We start from the raw sequence: 21,092 nt of genomic DNA on the forward strand, positions 1-21,092 counted from the left end.
TTGATTGATACCAACAGTGGTATCAAGTGTATTTGTTTCACAGAATGTAGTTCCTGTCCGAATTTTATTTTTCCTGTAATGAGAAAAAACAGTTGTAGCAATTGGAAAGACAACAATAAGCAGAGATCATTCTCCAGGAAGGCTATTGTGAGCTGGTCTGATTAGCAGCTAGGACCATTAGGCTCGTTTTCTTTTGTCAATGTTGGCAGTCAACTGAGGCTGATACAGGAGGTGTTGAAAGCTGTTTGCAGTGTCTGGGGAGTGAAAAGGTGAAAAAAGATTATGTTATCACATCCTGCAACCTCACACCTGTCTGTAGTTTCTGGATCTGTTCCCATCCTTTTCCTGGTGATGCGTTTGGACTAGGGAGCATTATTCTTATACAGTTTCATGTTGAAACCTATGACGAGCTTACACTGCTGAGAAAAGGCACTCAGTTCAAAGCTGGTTTTGCAGAGATATGTAAGCATTTACCTGGCATGGAGCACAAGTTCATGCTTAGAAATCAGGTTTCTGTTTAGGTCTCTTTCTGAATAAGAATCTGTGTTTAGGTATTGAGATGTAGTTAGGATACCTATTTTGGCATGAGATATAAGGAGTATAGGCACAAAATAACTGGATCTAACTTAAAAGACTCCATCTTGAACAGTGAACTTACTTTGATAATATATTTCTTTTAAAGTAAAAGAATAAAATAGGTCAATAAAATGCAAAGTTATAGGTGTGTGGTTTAAATTAGTTACTGGTGCTGATTAACAGATACTGATTTGACTTCTGATCCTACAACTAGTGTTTACAAAATTATCTACCTACGGATTCAAGCTCAGCTTCTGAATTGAGCTGACTCAAAATCCAGCAAAACCAGTTTGAATAACTTGCCTCTGACCACCTGCAAAATGGAATTACAGAGTTGCAAAGAACTTAAAAGATATTGGTTAAGATGCTTGCTGGCCTTTCTGGTCCATGTGTAGTGCCAAAGGGTCTGAAGGGTTATAGGTTATGTAAAATACTGGCTATATATTATGCTAAGTTATACTGGCTATAACTTAGGAAGAGAGGCACAAGCAGGAAGCAAGAAAGGCAAGCTGTGTAGGGAAAGATTATATGGTTTAATAAATTAACACCATTGTAAGAAACAAACAGAGAAGGGAGAAGTTTTGAATTTTTTTCTGAAAACCTGAGAAAGACCTTTAAGATTTGAGTGGCGCTGTGGGGTTCAAACAAAGGCCAAATGCATGAGTTAGAAATAGTTCTGAAGGACTGTCTAATTTCCATGTGGGCCTGTTAAACAGCCTTAAACTGTGAGGAAAGTGCCAATGAAATCCATTTTAGAGCATCCTGGATTTGAGGCTGTAAGGTCTGTGTTGTCTCTGTGGGATGAGCTGTATTGATTTTTATCTTATGGCTTTGCAGTTTCAACTGAACTACAGTTTATAATTGTCATTATGCAAACACTGAAATAAGAGGATGATCATTTAAAAAAAAATACTTATTGTAGTGGGAATGACCACAATGGTTCAGATTTTACATCTTTCATCCTTATTCTGTACGTTTTACCCTTTTGTGTCTTTGTGTTTTCCTTAGCTTTCCCCTTTCCAGGTGTGTTTTGATTTTTTTCTAAGAGAAATAAATATTTTTGAGGGTTTCAGGCAGCATGTTATTTAGAAGTTCTGGAACAGAAGAGAACCCAGAAAGGTAAAGGCATGAAAACATATTGTTGGCCCTTTTGGGCACCCATAGTTGAATTACAGAGAAACAGAAACTTGACTGAAACCTTGGAGAATGTAGAGTTTTTCTAGCATTGCTTTGTCTAATTCTGTCCAAACTGTCTTTCATAATGTTAATTGATACACTTCCACTGCTGTGTGTGACACCAGCATAAAATTGATCAAGAGTAATTGGAGTTGGCTTGAATACTCTCAGGTTGTGAGAAGTATGGTTTTTAAAAATTCTTTGTTTAAAAATGACAGAAAAAATGTAAGTAATGTTTATAATGACCTAAACTTATGATTTTTGCAGGTATTAGCACCAAAGATGGTACTGCCAAGAAAGATAAGGATTTCAGAGGAAAAGCCCAGAAGCAAGTGCAGTTTAATCCTGGCCAAACCTTAGCTACGTGGCGAGTACGGATTTTGAGTGACGGTGAACATGAACAGTCTGAGTCCTTTCAAATTGTTCTTTCTGAGCCTGTCATGGCAGTTCTGGAGTTTCCATATGTATCCACGGTGGAAATTATTGACCCAGGAGATGGTAAGAACCTTTCCAGAACTGTACTGCCAATATGTACATACACCAGAAGATAGACTGAAGGACAAATGCTATTAGTAATAGTGGATAGTAAAGCTTACCTTCCCTCAGAATATTTCTGAAGGCAGGCCTGGGCATTGGGTAGCCATTTGTCCCCTATCACTTTAAGTAATTAATGAATATGTGACTAAGGTAGCATGCTTTGATGAAATGCCTGCATTTTTCCTATGATATATTATTTCTAGGTTTTTTGTTTTGTTTAGTTTCGGTTTCATTTTATGTATAATAGGGTTTCAGTTCAATGTGTTTGCAAGCAGAGTGTATCTGCATGTGCGGCTGGAGGCTGACTGGATTTACTCTGCCATGATAATTCCTGTGAGAGAGGACGGTACAGGAAAGTCCAGGCTGGTTTGGGTCTTGAAGCAAACTAGTCGCATCAGTTAGGCCTTAATGTCAAGCTGGGGAGGTCAGTAAGGGTAAGGTTCAGTAGACCAAGTACAGCACAAGCTGTGTCAAGAACAGATACAGTTATGGTTAAATGTAAATGAAAAAAGAAGCTGAGGAAAAAAAACCCTAAAAATGTAGAATGTGCTCTGGTTGCTTTGCTTTTCAGCTGCATCCAGACACTTGAACTCATGGGCCATGGTCACACAAAACTGTCCTTTAAGGGATCTTTCAAGTATTGGATGACTGTAACAGCTTCTTTTATGTGGTCTTCCCTGATTAACATTTGAAGAGGACTGCGCAGGAAAACTGTCAGAGGTTTCTTCGTTCATAGCGCAAGTTAAACTAGAGGTTATATGATCATCATCCATATTTAGCCACTGAGAAAAATAGTGCTTTACTTGAAAAGTAGTATGTATGAAACACAGAAATTACTTGAAAATGTGTTACATCTGTCTTTTCTATGATCAGTGAGATAGCACAACTCAAGATAGTTATCTGAGTCTTCTTAATGCCAATGATAGTTTTTTCTATTTCTTATATTAAGATAAAATTTTCACAGTCCCAGAGAATTTGTAGTAATTATACATAAAGTGAAGTTGCGCAAGAGAAAATTGAATGCACAACTGCAAATCAAGTAATATCTACAGGAAGGAATATAAAGAGAATTTTGAGGGGAAGGACTAGGTTTCCTAATCGTCTTTTAGAGCACAGGGTAGGTACAAGTTCAGCTGCTAACTGTATAGAAACCATCAAAAGTTTTATTCTGCTTCCAGTGAAAATTATTTTCAAATTCATTTATTTGAATGGTGTAGTCTTAGTTCCAAAACAGTGAGCTCGTTTGGAAAGCTGTACCAGCCCTTGGTGTATGGGACATCAGTTAATGTTTTATTCCAAAAAGAGATTGCATAAGGATGTGCTTTCTTACACTAGCTGACATTGTCTACATCATTCTCCTCTGAGCTTTTATGTTGTTCATAAGGTCAGTTCAAGTTTTATAGTGTCATTTTACTCCTAATAGGATAATAGGAGACAGAAAACAGAACAAATCAGGTTGCTGCTTTTTTTTTTTTTCGCCTTTTTTTTTTTTTTAGGATAGAGTTTTTCATTTTGTCAACTTAATTCTAAAGGGAGAAATAAAATTAACAAAATGGGGGTTTTGGGTGTTACATCTTGTTTTACTTTAAAAGAAAAAGGTAGGGGATTGGTTTTTTTCACATTGAATATTTGACTTGCTGGAATAGTGAAAGTGTCTAGATCTTAACAAACCTGAATTACAGCATTTTTAAGGCAGTCTTTTGACCTTAAGTCATGCTGCTAGTATTTTCCAATTGGATAAATAAAACCTGGAACATGTTTTCAAAGAAATCACCTGACAATTTTCAGAAAATTGTTTGCCAAAGTACTCTGAAATATTGGAAAGAATTGCTTTGTGCAGTCAGCTGATACCACTTGATTTAATATTATACAGAATTATATTCTGTTTGGGTTGCAGTCATATTAATGAAACTGTAAAGGTGCTTTATAATCATATGCATAGCCACCTTTTGTTCTTGAGTTTTTGAGAGAATAAGAACAAAATGGATCCTGAATCCCAGTAACAGCATAAAACAGCAATATGATTATATGAATATAAAATAATGAAGAGTTTAAAATTCATTTTAGTGTTTCTTTCCCTGAAAAACACATCTGACATTCTTTGGTCCAATAAATTTTAGGGTGAGATTGCTCTCTAGACTTCGCTGACTGTATTGGCTAGGTCTCCTTTGAGTAAAACAGGAGTAGATGTGTAGCCGATTCAAATCAAGTGTCCAAGTTAGAGTAAGATAGCAGGAGCTCCATCTTGCATCCTCAATGCCAAATGATTTTCAGTTATCTTGATGTAGTAAGTTAATGAATGGCCTTGCAGAACCACTGCCTGTGTGTGAGCTATACTACTGATACTTCTGTGATTAACTGTTAATAAAGAAATACCATGGAAATGAGAAAAATATAGACCTTGTGGACAAATTCTCCAAACACTATCTTGCACAAGTAACCCTAGATAAGTAAATTAGTCAGATTAGAGACTACTTAATAAGGACTTGTGAATTCAGACCTAGTGATCTGATTTTGTTTTCCATTTCTGAAAGACTAAGAAACTCTACTTCTCTCACCCTCCAAGTTTTTCTTAAAATTAGCACTATTGCTGATAAATACAAGTTATTTGTTGCACTTCAGAATATGCTAAAATGCTCCTAGGTATTTTATAGGTGACTTTATGAGGTCATAAATCTACATAAATAAATATGTCTGTTCTTTGCAGAATCAACAGTCTTTATTCCTCAGTCCACCTATACTATTGAAGAAGATGTTGGTGAATTATTCATTCCAGTCAGAAGAAGTGGAGATGTGAGCCAGGAACTGATGGTTATCTGCTACACACAACATGGTAACAGGATCTACTATAGAACAAAAAAAAGGCAAAAACGGGAGACAGAAAGGAAAAAGAATTGTTCTATCTATCGTATAATAAAATTGTTTATAGCAGTTAATTACATTTTCATCTAAATATCTTCAGTCTCAGCTGGAAATGTATTCATTTTTTCAGTCTGTCTTGGATTATTATTGAATACAGATGAGAAACGATCATGTTGCAAATTTCTGCCATTTGTTAGGAGGTGAAGAGGATCTGTGTTCTTTATCTATATCAGCCCCATATATCTGGAAGTGATGAGAACTGAAAGCACTGCAGTGATTGCCGCGGATATCCTTTATTTGTTTGTATCTTTAAAAAAAAGTTACAAAATAATAGTGCTTAATTGCTGTGCTTCTCCTTCCTCTATGTTTCAGTCTCCTATTAATTAAATCCACACAGAGCATGGGGTCTCTAGTAAGCATAACTGTGCTTTTACTATTTTTTTTCATCTGGACAGCTGAAGCAACATTTTTGGTGAGGTGACCTGGAATCAAAATAATTTGTTTTCATCAAATTCTAGCTGTATAGATAATTTCTGGTCCACCGATATCTTCACTGGGTAAAATATACAAAGGGAGTTAGTTGTTAATCCTCACTAGGTCTCCTTTGTCAGTGTCTTTTGTGATAGACTACAATATTCCTTCTGACTGGAAAACTGGAAATTAATTTGAGGAGCCATGTGCTTGCATTGCATTATATACAGAAGAAGTTTGTCCAGGGATCTCAGAAATGTAGCCTGGTCAAAGGTTTCAGCCCATCTTGTAATGTAAAAGTAAATAGAAATTAAAAGGTAATGAAATAAGATTCAGCCTCTGTGAGGAGATCATTGTAACCATGGTATGTATAGTGACTGTTTTCCTTTTATACCACAGGAACAGCATCTGGCACTGCCCCAACCTCTGTACTTTCTTACTCCGACTACATATCCAGGCCTGAGGATCACAACAGCATTCTACGTTTTGACAAAGACGAACGAGAAAAAATGTGTCGGATTGTCATCATAGATGATTCCTTGTATGAAGAGGCTGAGACCTTTGATGTTTTGCTGAGCATGCCAATGGGTGGAAGAGTTGGTGCAGAATTCCCAAGCACTCGAATTACCATTGTACCTGACAAGGATGATGGTAAGACATCGTTTAACAAAGTGATATTCCCAGTTCCAGACAGAAACTACAAATAGTATCAATATCATATTCAAATCAGCATGTAGAAATTGGATTTTTGCACTTCTTCCTGTTGGTTAAAACACATGCTGCTTCCATCTTGAGATTTGAAAATACTATTAGAAAGCAATGCGGGTTTTTTAAAGTGTTTAGTATTGATATTTTATGGTTTGAGAAAGTCACACAAGCAGTGATTGGGAGTGAGGAGATGCACCTTTCCCTATCACAGTAGCAGATGTAATCCAAAAAATCACCTTTCATGGGCATCTATTTATGTGTGATTCTGAGGTTATGTCCACAAGCCTTCAGGCCCATTGCATTACTTTCCAAAGGGCCATATGAGAATCCCCGATGGACTAGAAGCCATATAGCAGCTGCTAAGAGGCAAGCTATAGTCCTTCTGATTTGATACTGCATTTAACTTTCTGCCTAGAAGTGTCCATGTATGCTGCCTTGGTCTTTTTAGTAAAGCGAATTATCAAAAGTCAGTAATGTTATTTTAGCAATTGCCTCAGTAAGGACATGCTGACCAAATGATGTCCTTTGTTCAAGTGGTCGATAGCTTTGATATGTTGCATTGAAAAGAACATTTCTATTTGTGATTAGAGAGGTCTGTGACTAAGGAACAGTAGAATCAGCACACTGTGTCACCAACTGCTTTCAAAAATTCATGTAAATACTACTGCAGCCTCAAGTGTCTCCTTCAGTGTCCCTAGCATGGGTGGTGCAACTTTCTTCTTTCTAGGAGTGGTAGCAAAAAGGCTTCCTGGCACAATTGCCCTATTTATGCATGGATTTTAGAAGCTGACATACCAACTGGAAACTCTGTGAAAGGAATACGGATAAGCTATTTTAGTCCTCTCTGTGAGGCCATAAACCATCTATTGTGACACTGTCATATTTCCTGAAGCCTAAATGTGAGGAATTATATCTTTGAAAGTCTTATGCCAAGATAGACATTTATTATCAGCACAGTGATTTCTCCCTAGTTAAGAGTATAAAAGGCAGCTCTTAAAGGCAGGAAGTTGACACCCATCTAATTACATCATAAATACTCAGTCTGCCTGAAATTTCTCACATGTAATCCTGTGACAGAGGTGACTTTGTTTTCTCTGTGAAGTATTTGGATAATCATATATCATTAACGAATACAAAAGTTTGAAGTAACACTTCTTGTAACAGAACATATATCGAATGCAAGCTGAAATAGAAATATGTTTATCTGACTTTGCTGTGATGGCAAATACGGGTTTGTGTAGGTTTTTTGCAACAATTTGATTTTTTGAATAATTTTGAAGAATTCATGAACTTTACTGTTTGTAGATAGCTGAATACAAAATATTGGGAGAGTAGGTATAAAAAAATATATCCATGAAGCAGATGATTACCCAGCTTTTGAAAGTGTTCTGAGTGCTTAAAATATATATGGAAAGTTTGGGATGGGGAGAATGTTTCTCCAAGAGACTGTTTAAAAGAGAACTGAAGCTGAAATTACAGTGTCTATCTTCAGTAGAACCTTATTTCTTGGGAGGGAACACTTTTAGATACTGTTTTTAGCATTTAAAATAAGATTATAATTCCTCGACTTAGACAATCATTATAACTGTAACCTTGACTGACTTTGAATAAGAAATTATGAAAGTTAATCAATCACAACATAGTGTACAACTTAACTGTTTATGAGACTCCCACAACATATTAGGGAAATCTCCTTTGTTTTAACACTGCCACTGGAAAACATGAGAATGAATTTAGAAAACATGAAAATGAATTTATTTTTCACAAAACCATAATGCACAATAACAGAAAAGTCAGTATGTGTCTTTTTTCATCTGAGATCTGTTGTGCTGCCTGTTCTATAAAATGCAGAGTACAGGCTACAGAGTAGATAAATTACGGTATACCTTACATATCTATTTATGTCTCCACACAGAGAAAGAAATATATATGTGTATGTTTCTTTCAGATTGTGTATATACACACACACGTATTTGTGTAATGTGTGAGCAATTTAACACTCTGGCAGTCATGATTAAAATTCTACATAATAAGCAGGGAATTTTAAGAAGCATTGGTTATTATTTTCAGTGCACAACATTAATTTTAATAAATGTAAATGTGTTTATGTGAAATAAAAAGCATTTTCTTCAGCTTTTAACATCAAAATTTAATTCAGAAAATGCCTCAGATAGAGATGGGTTAAAACTTTAGCACATGTATAATAGCCTATGAGCTATTGTAATGTCATACTAAATTCTTTAGTTCTCTTTAACTTCTTTGCTTCGTATCTACTGATATATTTTTCTCATTGTTTAAATTCATCTTCTATTTAACAAAGCTTCTTTGGACAAATGTCACAGCATGTCATTAAGTTGTGATTTCTCCAAGTCCTGTGACAGGATTAACATTATGCATGGACTTCTTCAGGTCAAAAGATACAAACAGCAAAGGTCAAAGTTTAATAATACTACATGAGATCTTTCCTATGGAAGTCAAATCAGCACAACCAACATTACCTTATCTCCTCTGGCATTCAGTGCAAGTTAATTAGGAAACATTCACCTTCAGTACCTATCATCAAAGTCTTTTCTTCTTTTATTTCTAGAAAGGCCCTTAGGGTCTAACTAAAATAGCTGAGTTGCTATACAATCATGACAATAAACAAAAAATAAAAGAGGTGTGCTCAACTTTGTAGTGAACCAGAGTATATTAAATTCCTGGCAACTGAATACTTTAATTGGGGATTATGCAGTAGTGCTGTGCTGCCAAAGCAAAATCTGGGACAAAAAAAACCAAAACAAAAAACATAGTATGTAGACCATGCACAGGTATATTTTTATATTGTGAAAGGTGATTTTAAAATTAGTGCTGCTGTTGGGACATTTCTTAATTCGGAAGGGACCTTTCCTGATAGGTCCTGAAGCTGAAGACAGGTAGAAAAGAGGAAAAGGATTAAGTTAGTGAAATACACAGCAAAGTAAATTATGCCTGGAGATCTTGGATTCAAACTTACACGTCACTACAGTTTAAGCACTAAAAAATAAAAACATGGATCTGTTTGAGTCAGAGGTGATATTCACTAACCATGAATCACTACAAGAAAAGCATTCAGGGGAAAGACCTATGCAAATCATCCATTTTTGGGGTAGCAGTAATCTCACTCAATATTAGCCATCTCATTCAAGCAGGCTATGCTGGGGTCCTCCTATAGTTAATATAGTTAAAGACAGATGTACTCCCAGGAACCATCCCATCCTAGAAGTATCTGAACTGTTGAGATCAATCACTGTGAATATCTGGTGCATCTGAATACATTGATTTCTGACAGTACCTATAAACCCTAGCCTTAGAAATTTAACTTGCCATTCAACCCAAAGTGATAAGCACTACTGGGCATGAAGGAAAGATTTTTTTCTAATTTTTTGTTAAAACAGCTCCTACTTTGAAATGCCATTAGACAACAAAAACATACGTAGCTATTCCTGCTTCATAATATAATTATGATTTCTAAAGAAAAATTGAAAATAATCTAGCTGAAATCTAAAGAAATGAATGCTCGAGAGTGTTTCACTAGGTATTTAGATGTTCAAGATGAAGTCCAGAATCAGACAAAAATACCCAACTATTTTCCATGCAAATGTGGACTTTTGTTTCTAAATCTAGCCGGAATTGGTGGGCTCAACTACTTGTCTGCATGCACATCAAGGATTTGGGGGATCAACAGAAATCCCTGAAGGATTTGAGGTCACTTGATTGGCTCAGGAAGGACATACCTATCCTGCATGGAGAGCACAGAGTTCAGCATAAAGTTCATTTGGAGGAGGCACTTTACATAATAGATCGATATTGTGCATCTAGGAAAAGGAAGATAAGGTTACTGTGCACTTTTCATTCTCCTTGGAGAGAGGTGTCCTGGAGTTTAGACTCAGACCCTGAAAACACCCAGACCCCAGTCTTCCATGGAAATACCTTAATCCCCAGGGACTTAGCAACTCAGCAAGGTCAGCCTAGAAGTGTTCTTTGTTTTTCTAACTGAAGCTGTGACTGAAATAATTTCACATATATTAAGAAAAAAAATGAGACCAAACTCTTTTGTTAGTTCATCTGGGAATGAGCAGCCTGTAGTTTGGTTCTAACTCCAACAGTGTCGCTGTCTTGTGTGCAATAAGTCCAATACAAAATGTGCTTTAGTCCTTGCAACAAGTCTTGAAGTGAAACTCTGCTCTCACAGTCAACTGTTTTGACGGCCAGGCTGCTGTTTGGCCTCTTTTTTTGCTTACTCTGTTTTGTATCACGGGCAAATTTTAAACTCTTGGTTTGTAGTCACATTTGGAAACCCGAAGAGAAGAGGTGTGATGAATGCAGAGCTGGAAGTTTGTAGCTAAGAGGAGAATGCTTACAATTATTTTGTTTGCATCAAGTTTTGTGTCAGTGGCTATCTTCCCATGTGATTTTAATTCCATGATACCGTATTTAGTGTTGCCATGAGAGCACCCAGCCTTACAGCCAGGCTGACAGTCATCTTGCCTTAGTGGAATTGTTGAAGCCTCATGCTCTTCACAGCAAGAAGTACATTAAATACATTTGTTCCACTACATTCACATTAGATGGGCAAGCAGTCGTTCAGACTTCTGGACATTTCTACATCAGGGCTGGGAAAGCAATGGACTCAGGTTTATGTCAGAGGTTTGCTTACCATTTTCTTTGTACCTACTCAACAGAATCGATCACTCATATCATCCACATGACAGGGGAAAGGATAGCACTATCTGGGAATATTTTACAGCTGAGTAAACTGGATGATGGTACGATCATGGTATGATAACATGGAAAGCCAGTGTTAGAGATCAAACAGAACAGATTAATTATTTAGTCCTCTGGAGATTTCTTTAAAACACTTACTGTCACTCCCCCTACAGTTAATTAAGCTTTGGAAAACCTTAGACTATGTTCTGGAAATCAGTAGCCACTAGCACTTGTCCAGCTTGCTTGGAGTAGTAAAGTCTATGTTAATGTTTACTACCAATAGCCTGAAAAGAGGCAGAAAGTCTACAGTGCAAGGCGACATAAAGCTATGCTTTGCATTGGATCCCAGTAGACATACAGTGTCAACTAAATCTACTGAGCCAAATTTCCAGCTGATGATAATTAAATATTCTATTAGTAACATTGTTAGAGAGACATCCTTATCTCACAAGTTTATCTGGAATCTCATTGTTTCCACTGGCCTCCAAGGCAGGCCATCAAATGTGTTTTTTTCTTTCTGAAAATAAGTATGCCATAACCTTAAACTGAATGTCTGGGTGGTTGATCTCAGTGATTAATATCTGCTGGTCTATTTGTCCAATTTTAGTTACAACCTGAACACTATAGGCATAGCATGCCCATTGTTATATTAAAGAATGGAGTCATAATTTGGCAAAGTATCCATCACCGTTCTCTGGAGATAACTAAAATAGTGAGATAGTTGTTCTTTTTTCCTCTATACATCCACCTTTGACTGCTTCCTTCCTTTTCTATTTTTACTGTGCTGGTGGGACTGATGCCTCTGGCACTTCTGTGCAGCTTTTAGCTTCTTTTGTCCTCTCATTAGGTAAAATCTCTGTGTGACCCCTCCCCTTTCACCAGTCTATGGCAGGTGGCCAGACTGGCAACTAATCAAGGGAAAAGGTGGAAGACATCCAATTTATGACACATGTTATACTCCCAGTTTTCTTTACTTATAGTGTCTAATTATCACCAGTTCAACACAGTGAAAAATGTTCAATTTATGGTGATAGCCTTAAAGATTTTGGAAAGTCCCTGTTTGATGTCTGTCACAGAAATAAATTATTGTCATATCTTACAGTAGGACATTCTATAGAGGCAACCAGGCACATTTATGATTTACTTTTCCAACATTATCTGTTGCTGGCAGTTTATTACATGTGTGTGTCTGCAGGTGCAAACTCACACATTATATACATGAACTACAAATATTAGATTAATCTCATATTCAGTTGGCTGCTTAATAACTAGGTATATAGTCCAACTTTATGATCTGGGCTCCTCATGACCTGCTTACCGTACTTTGTCACATCTCTTTCAGATGACTCCTTTACTATAGAGGACTCAGCTGGCAAAGCAGTGTATCTCTAAGTCTTCACTGCTGTAGGTTCTGAAACGGTTAGCTGACATACGCATTATTACATTTCTGTGTGAATTGTAGCAGTATTTCTAGCAAAGCGTGGAAATGTGGGAAACAGCTTTTGAGTTTTGTACTCAAAGCACATAAAATAGTTGATAAGCAGAAGGTACAAATTTACAGGAACTGTAGAAAATTGATACTTTCTGTTAAATATAGAATGAGTTAAATGAAATAGCATTCTTATGTTACTGACGTTGTTTTCCAGAGCCTAATGGATCATTGTTTTATGACAGTTCACTCAAGAGTACATTGAACATCTTTCTCTCTCCAGTCTTCCTGTAGCATGTTTTATTTTTTCATGGCTTTGTTATTTGTACTGCAGGTCTTATATTTATTATAGATATAAATAAATATTAATATTTATTATATTTGAAAATGTATTGAATGCCTAGCAAACCATTCTAAATTTATCATTTGTTCTTGGTTGCTTGTGATTGTAGGGAGTGAATTTAGTGTTGTGTATTTAACATGTGGATAATCAAGTTCTGTGGAACATCTTGGTGCATTGTTTTCCTAAGGTTTTTTTTGCAGATCATCTTGCTTCCTCTGAAGCTGCTTATACTAACACTTCACTCATCAGTCTTTGAAGATCCAAAAGATACTGAACAACAGAGTAACCAGTGTACCCCACTGGGCTTTAATGACATTGATTTTCCTTTTGAATGTTTAAATCCTTAAAGGATTACCTTAGTTGTTATCTCACATTACTGTCTGTCAGGCAACTCTTTTCTCTTCCCTCTCACACCAATGGGGTTAGAAGACCAAAAGAGAGAATTCAAGAACTTTTAACATACAGCAGAGCATATTTTCTGTCATTAGAGCTCTGCTTGTGTGATAAGTCTGGCTGTTGCTCTATTTTCACTTCTGTTCTCTCTTCTCTGCCAAGTTCCATTCTCAACATTAGCTCCTGTAAAGGGAGTGTGGAAGATCTCTTGCATATTTTTCTTCTCAGAACTCAGTGGGCTAAATGTGTTCTCGTTATATGTGGGCAAAAAGCCTGTAAGAAATTGTTTCTGCTGGTTAAGCAAATTCAAGATAACATTGTGACTGAACAGTAAAAGTTTAAAAATCTAAAGTCAGAATTGGAGCACTGTCTTTCTTAGTCTATTTTGTGATAGGGTTAAGATGTCTCCAAGCCAGAAGGGTGTGTGTATGCATATAGGCAGAAGAACAGATTTATTAACTATCCACAAGAATAGATAGAATCATAATTTTCTTTAAAAAAATGTGGTACAAGCTGTGCCAGAAATGATACAGAAATACCACAGCCACCTGGAAAACATAGCATTTTTTTTTAATTTCTTGGTTATGCTATTCCTCTTCTATGCACCATATGTAGTCATGATAGTTATGATAATAGTGCCTCCCTTCTTCATTTATTCTTTAATGAAACCAAACACATTTGATGCTTTGATAAGATTCCGATTTGTAATTCATTTGGTTAAAATTAATTTAACAGACTCACCTCTGTGCCTAGTAAGATCATGGAACAGATCCTTCTGGAAGATATGTAGAAACATACAGAAAATAGGGAAGAGATTAGAGACAGCCAGCATGCCTTCATCAAGGACAAATCATGCCTCACTAATCTAGTGGCCTTCTATGGTGGAGTGACTGCATTAGTGGACAAAGTGCTACAGACGTCATCTACCTAGACTTCTTCAAGGCCTTTGATACAGTCCCCCTCAATATTCTTGCCTCTAAATTGAAGAGATACAAGTTTGTTGGATGGACCGTTAGATGGATAAGAAATTAGCTGGATGGACATGTCTGAATAGTTACCCTCGATGTTTCAATGTCCAAACAGAAACCACTAATGAGTGGTGTTCCTCAAGGGTCTGTACTGGGACCGATGGTATTCAATATCTTTATGAATGACATAGACAGTGCAATTTAGTGCACCATCAACAAATCTGCAAGTAACACCATGCTGAGTGGCACAGTTGATAGGCTTGAGGGAAGGGGTGTCATCCAGAGGGACCTTGACAGGCTTGAGGAGGGGGCCCATGTGAACCTCATGAAGTTCAACAAGGCCAAGTAAAAGGCCTTGCATCCGAGTTGGGGTAATCGTCAATATCAGTACAGACTGGGGGATGTATGGTATCCCCCCTTGCACAGAAGGACTTGAGGGTACTGGTGGATGAAAAATTGGACACGAGCCAGCAACGTGCGCTTTGCAGCCCAGGAAGCCGATTGTATTCTGGGCTGCATCAAAAGAAGTGTGGCCAGCCGGTCAAGGGATGTGATTCTCCCCTTCTTCTCTGTTCTTGTGAGGCCCTACCTGGAATACTGCATCCAGCTCTGGGCTCCTCAGCACAGGAAGGACATGGATCTGTTAGAGTGGGTCCAGGGAAGGGCTACAAAAATGTTCAGAGGGCTGGAACACCTCTCCTGTGAAGAAAGGCTGAGTTGGGTTTAACCTGGAGAAGAGAAGGCTCTGGGGAGACCTTGTGGTGGCCTCTCATTATATAGTCAGGGCTTATGAGAAAGTTGAAGAGAGGCTTTTAAGCAAGGCCTGTAGTGACAGGACAAGGGGCAATGGTTTTAAACTGAAAGAGGGCAGATTTAATTGAACATAAGGAAGAAATTTTTATGATGAGGGTGATGAGACACAGGAACAGTTGCCCAGAGAGGTTGTGGATCAGTGGATGTGTTCAAAGTCAGGCTGCACAGGGCTTTGTGTAACCTGGTATAATGAAATCTGTCTCTGTCCATGGCAGGGGGAGTTGAACTAGGTGCTCTTTAAAGGTCCCTTTCTGACCCAAACTCTTCTGTGATTCTATGAAAAATTAGTCTCAGAAAATTCACAATTTGGATTTATTTTGACATTTAGAATCTTGTTATATCTTTTTTCTCAAAGTCTAATAGCTTTCATTGCATAAGGAGCTCACCCATTTTCAGCATGCATTTGCTTTTATGTTTTGGAAGGTCCAGGTTTTCTGTCTTTTCTATCTTTGCTATTCAGTCTCCACAATTTCCTCGACATCTTCCTATCAGCTCTCCTTACCAAACAACAAAACACTTATTTATCATTCAAAAGCCTTACTAATACAACTACCCAACCAGTGGAAATCTCAGCTGGGGAGAAAATATGATTGTCATCACTATGACTTCAAGCCTTAAAACCTTAGAGATCAGGGCCATGATTTCAGTGTGTGATGTTACAAGATACTATAAAGAAAATATTCATAGAATGATCTGTTGTGATTTGGTGGTTGTGTTTCTAGATATAACTTTAGGAGTTAGGAACATGATTTGAAGAGAAAACCTGAAAATATTCTTCTCAGAAAAACTGTTTTTGCAAATAGACTTACTACCCTCAGACCATTTCTACACACTGTTTTTTCCGCAAGGGCCAATAGTAAACTAATCACTCAATTAAAATGTGAAAAACATTTAGAAATGGCTACATGCTATATCTTCATGTAGCCTGATTTCTAAAATGCTGCTCAGCTTCTCCAACTATTTCTGTCTGTAGGAGTCATCATTTCTTATCTCATGTATGAATCATTGACTGTGAGCTCCTTCATGCTTGGCCTCCTTGTGAGGTACCTTGTGTGTGGTATATTTAGATACTACTGCCAAGCCTTGCCATTTATCAGCCTGCCTCTGTTTCATCAGTTTGTTGAGAATTTGTTATGGATCCCATTTCCTGGGTGTCTTACATAAAAATAATCTCATTCTTTTAAAAAACAGAACATGTAGAAGAATCTGAGTTGGTTTCATGCTCTGTGGGAGGTCTAGCCAGTATGAAAAAGGTATGTGAATATCAGACGGTTGCTGCAGGCAGTACCATCACATTTGGGTATTTCCTCAAATTCCAAAGTGTTTGTTTCTTCAGCTATTAGTCTTTATATTTTTATTTGCATTGGTAAATGTGGCAATTATCTGAATTCTGGAATAGTTTGGGCAAATGATTGGAGCTTGATAAACTTTGGTCCTGTCCTCAGACTCTGCACATTGAAGCTCCTCTGGCACCTGTGATAGTTTCAGTGGTATCAAGGTCTGTATGTTATAATCTGAGGGTGCGTGCAAGGATCATAACAGTACTATTTCTGTCAATAAATACTTTCACATATATGTTAATTCACATATATATGAATTTAGTATTTTGGAAAGTTAGCAATGTTTCTCAGCAAACCAACAAAGGTATATGAGTTGTGTCCAAGAGAAGGTCACTTATAATAGTCAAGCTCACACATTAGTCTTTCTCCTGAACTGCCAGTTATAGCTGGGAGACAATGTAAGACCATTCATTACCGTCTTGTACATAATAGTTAACTAATTGTTAAAAAATCCATTTTCAGTTTAAAGGCACGCATCTTGAACGAGTTGAGCTACAGAATGGCTTCATGCACTCAGATGTCTTTATTCCATGGTTCAGACATTCTCTGTAGCCCATCTAGTTATTACTGAACCATTATGAATTGCAACTTGATGTTAAGCAAAATTAGGTTTATCTCAGTTCTTCAGGCTGCAAACTATGCTGCAGGCTGTCCTTGTAGTACAGATGGGACAGACAAGAAGGGAAGAGTACGTGGTCAGATATAGGGTATCGCTGTAGCCATCTTACTGCCATCCTTAGTCTTGCAGCTAGGGCTGTAGTATACTTCCTTTACTGTGCTACTTTGCTCACATTTAAGTTTTACTTATTCATGTAGCAGACAGGTTAGATATGGCTTCCAGACCTGCTAGGCAGGTGCTGCTTGTGATGGTACTGTGTGTAAAGGAACTTAAGCATGGATGCACTTTAACATAAAGGGTGAGTTAAAATGTAAAGGTCTGTACTGACTCAGTTTGTATCATAAATTAATTAAAAATAAATTATACATAATGTTCGTAGCAGTTATAGATCTCGATTCATATGGTGTTACTCTACTGAAATTATGGGGTTAAGCTGCATAAAATAAGAGTAATTCAGTGATGAAACAGCCCAGTCAATGTAAGGCATTGACTTTCTATATTTAAAAAATGTTTTTTTTTCTTACAGAGTAGAACTGAGTTTGGTAAGGGTCGCATTAATTTGAGTCTGTCCTTTTATCTGTTGTAATGTTTGCAGTATCATTTAAAAAATCATTGTAAGTTGCTAGACAGAAATGAGCTGTTGAGACAAATGGAAATGTAGATGTTATTTGCTTCAGATAATGTGTGTGGCATTTTGGCTGCAACTAGTAACTTTGATTCTGAGGTGAATTTACTTTTTGATTGCAAAAGTTATGACAACAGTGCTAAGAAGATGAAAGTTAACTTTTCTTTTTTGCAACATATGAATTTGAAAGTAATCTGTTTTGACCACATCAAATAAAAAGCTATTGGCATTTGCACAATAGGTACCTGCTCCAGAACTAAGCTCTGACTGTAATCTTGACCTCTGCTTCTACAGCATTCAGCAAAAATAAATGACTTAGCAAATTAAATTCATTGTGCTAAAGGCAAGCCTAGTTGCTTGCATAGGTTCAAGGATGTGTATATAGCTGTAGAATAGTGCTACCTAGTTTCAAATGTTAAAAGTCCTCTTTGATAATATTATAATATAAACTTTTTGTAAGGGAGTTTTTCTGAGCTTATACTTTGTTCCCATTAATATGCATATATGAGAAAGATTACAGAAGTTGACCTTTACTGCTATTAAATAGTAAATGCCTCTTCCTTCTCACATTTAATGGAACTCTTGTTCTTAACTGGTCTCTCTACAACTCACCCACTTCATGTTCAGAAGGATGGAGTCTCTTTGTTATCGACTCAGCAGCTCAGTCATTTAATGCTAACTGTGATACTGAAATGCAAGTAAGCATTGTGTAGGGATTTATGAATCACATCAGATCCAGAGGAAATCTGGCCTTGTTTGTCTGTTGTTATGTTCAAGCTAATTAGCTGTGTCAACCATCAGGGCTCATTAATTTGGACTCAGCATTGCACTAGCGTATCTAGACTGTACCAGAACAAGTTAGTAGGTTTACAAAGCCCTGTTTTGCACCTTCTGCATTACTACAACAGATTTCTGCTAGCTCTGGCAACTCACAATGATCACATCATAACATTGGCAAAAGCTTACAGGAATAAATGGTTTAACACCACTAGAAAAGATCAACCATGAGTTCAGTTGTAATGACTGTTTCAAGTTCCAATATCTAAATATGTCTGAGTGGAAGGTCTGTTTTCTTCTATTATTTGTCTCTTTCTGAGATGATATACATATATATATACGTATCTCTCACTGGAAGCTTATATCACCGAAAAACACTTTAGTATTAAGGCTTATCAAGGTGGCAACAAGACAAGTCTGTTCTTTTGTGTTTGTCCTAAATAGCCCACCTCGCAGATTATTTGCATGGGCAGCCCAAACGATTATGGCACCTTACATATCCTATAACCAACCTACTCTTTTGCCATGTCCTTCTAAAGCAGATTGTAAGGATACCATTTTAAAAACAAAAGCTTCCTTGGAAATAATTTTTTTTTTTTGTGCTATTGCATTGATTTTGTAATGTATATTCAAAGATAGAGCTATTTCTGACAGTATGAGAAGTGTGTTTGTTTTCCTGCTTGGGGACTGACTAGTGCTGTAGTTGATCTGTGCTCCTGACTGTATAAGCACAAAGGCAAGACAAAGATTTCATTTCTGTGCCAAGAAACCTGGGACTAAAGCTTCTAACCTTTCTCCTCTGATTATTGTAACTTCATGCCAGTGAAATCTGTGGGTCTGAACAAAAAAACTTTAAAAAACCCCTTCCTCTTATTTCTGTAAAAGGAACCATTAAATTTGCAGTGGTCTCTCTTCAGGGTGATTACTAGATTAAAGAACTGCCGTAAGTGAGCCTGCAGTCATTGAGCAGAGTGTTTGCCAGCCATGACCTGAGAAAGACAATGCTTTCCCTGTTAGTACCTTGGCTTTGCTACTTCCCCTGGGGAGCTACTAACACAGCTTACAGGAAATGAACTTACAAAACATTTGTAAGGATTTGTTTCCTAGGATGGGTAACCATGCAGAATGTGTCTTTCATTGAAGATACATGCCTCAAAAAGTGTGAAACCCTCACTCTGGAATACAAGGCAAGCTAACTGAGGGTTTAGGCATTTTTGCGTTCGGTTGTGACTACAGGAATAAACAGTGCACAGAGATTCTTCTGCAGCAGCAGTAAATAAAGCATTAGGATAACACTGCAAGAAATATAAATTTTCTTTTATATCTTCCATCTAGCTTAAGGCAGATCATTTATGTTCCCTGGGTAGTCAGTGAGCAGAAGGGGATTCTTCCAGATCTCCTAAAATTTTTTTCACTGCAGTGGCTGAACCACTCCACCTCATTCTGTATGTTTATTATACTGGAAATCTCTGTAATGGCATATCTTTGTCCTTGCAAACTGAGAGCAAGCAGGCTGTGGGTGTGAGTACCTCTCACTTAAATGTTTAAAATGAGGTGCAGACAAGTCCAGATCTAATTCCGGAACCACTGGGACATAAATATAGAGTGAATATGGTTATAAGAATGAGATTAGACTTGGGGAAGAGTGTTAAACTTTAAGAATAATTGATTAAGAAATGAAATTTATTAGATTTGATAATATTTTTAGCAGCCTTTATCTAGCTGTTGTCACATTCATCACCATTTGGTAGGCATTGTGTATTTTTAACCTCCAGAGGCTGGATGAGTCTTTGTCCATCTTGAGAATTTTAGAAGATTGTTGTATGTCTGAAATGGCATATTTCTTTGCAGATCTCATATCCAGTTCTGCAGTATCTCTGCAAGTAGAACTGTCATCAAAATTAATAGTAATTATACAAAAAGGTCCAGAGAGTGTATCCTATTCATCTGTTAAAAATGTTTCTGGCAACCAGTCCCTATAGGCAAATAATGTAAGACTGATGTTTGTATGCCTGTGCACTCAAACACACATGCACATTTAAATACACATAATGTTGAATAAAAAAAATTTAACTTGGAACTGAAAACCTTTTCATCTACCAAAGTTATACATTTACCAAGTTTGTCTTTCATCCTGCAAAGGCTGATGTCCTTGATAATGCTCAAGCAGGTCTATGAGTCTGAACTATTTTCCGGTAAATACATTCAATTCCATCAATTTGTTAAAACCCATGATTTTGGTTTTAGCAGATAAATAAAAAGGCTGCTGGATTTGTTTCACTGATGTGGAATATCTAAGGGCGGGGGGGCGGGGGGGGTGGGGTGGGGGGGCGGTGTTTACTAGCTTTGGCAGTTGTGAAATACAGGAAAAATCTTGAAAGCAGAAGAGAAAATTATGTTCTCCAAAACTTCCAATTTAACTCATGAATGCAATTCCAAAATATTTATTAACTGCTCACTTCTCAGATTAAGTTTTGGCTTACTAATAACTAACTATATTACTTCTGGTTAGTTTTAATTAAATTCCTATTTTAATTTGTTCAATTTTCTATAAAAATAAATAAGCAATCTACTACAGAGGAGGTTGTTGCCATACACTGTGTAGTCAGTCAGATTGGCCTCAAGTACTTCAGAAATGCGTAGATATTTTGTCTGATTATCCTACAAGCTTCTCCAAAACCTTCAAGATACAATGTCTTTACAATATTTTGCTTTATTGAGCTCAGC

General features: G+C 37.0%; 1 protein-coding gene across 1 annotated transcript in view; it reads left to right on the plus strand.

The window, feature by feature from the left end:
* Positions 1–21,092, plus strand: part of FREM2 (FRAS1 related extracellular matrix 2) — a 143,135-nt gene that overhangs the window by 78,568 nt on the left and 43,475 nt on the right. Inside the window, exons 4-6 of the mRNA XM_005446531.3 lie at positions 2,020–2,250; positions 4,997–5,122; positions 6,022–6,273. Coding sequence (XP_005446588.2) covers positions 2,020–2,250; positions 4,997–5,122; positions 6,022–6,273 — 609 coding nt within the window. The remainder of the gene's footprint in view (positions 1–2,019; positions 2,251–4,996; positions 5,123–6,021; positions 6,274–21,092) is intronic.

Source organism: Falco cherrug, chromosome 2, assembly GCF_023634085.1.
Source record: "Falco cherrug isolate bFalChe1 chromosome 2, bFalChe1.pri, whole genome shotgun sequence".
In the NCBI taxonomy this organism is placed as follows: Eukaryota; Metazoa; Chordata; class Aves; order Falconiformes; family Falconidae; genus Falco; species Falco cherrug.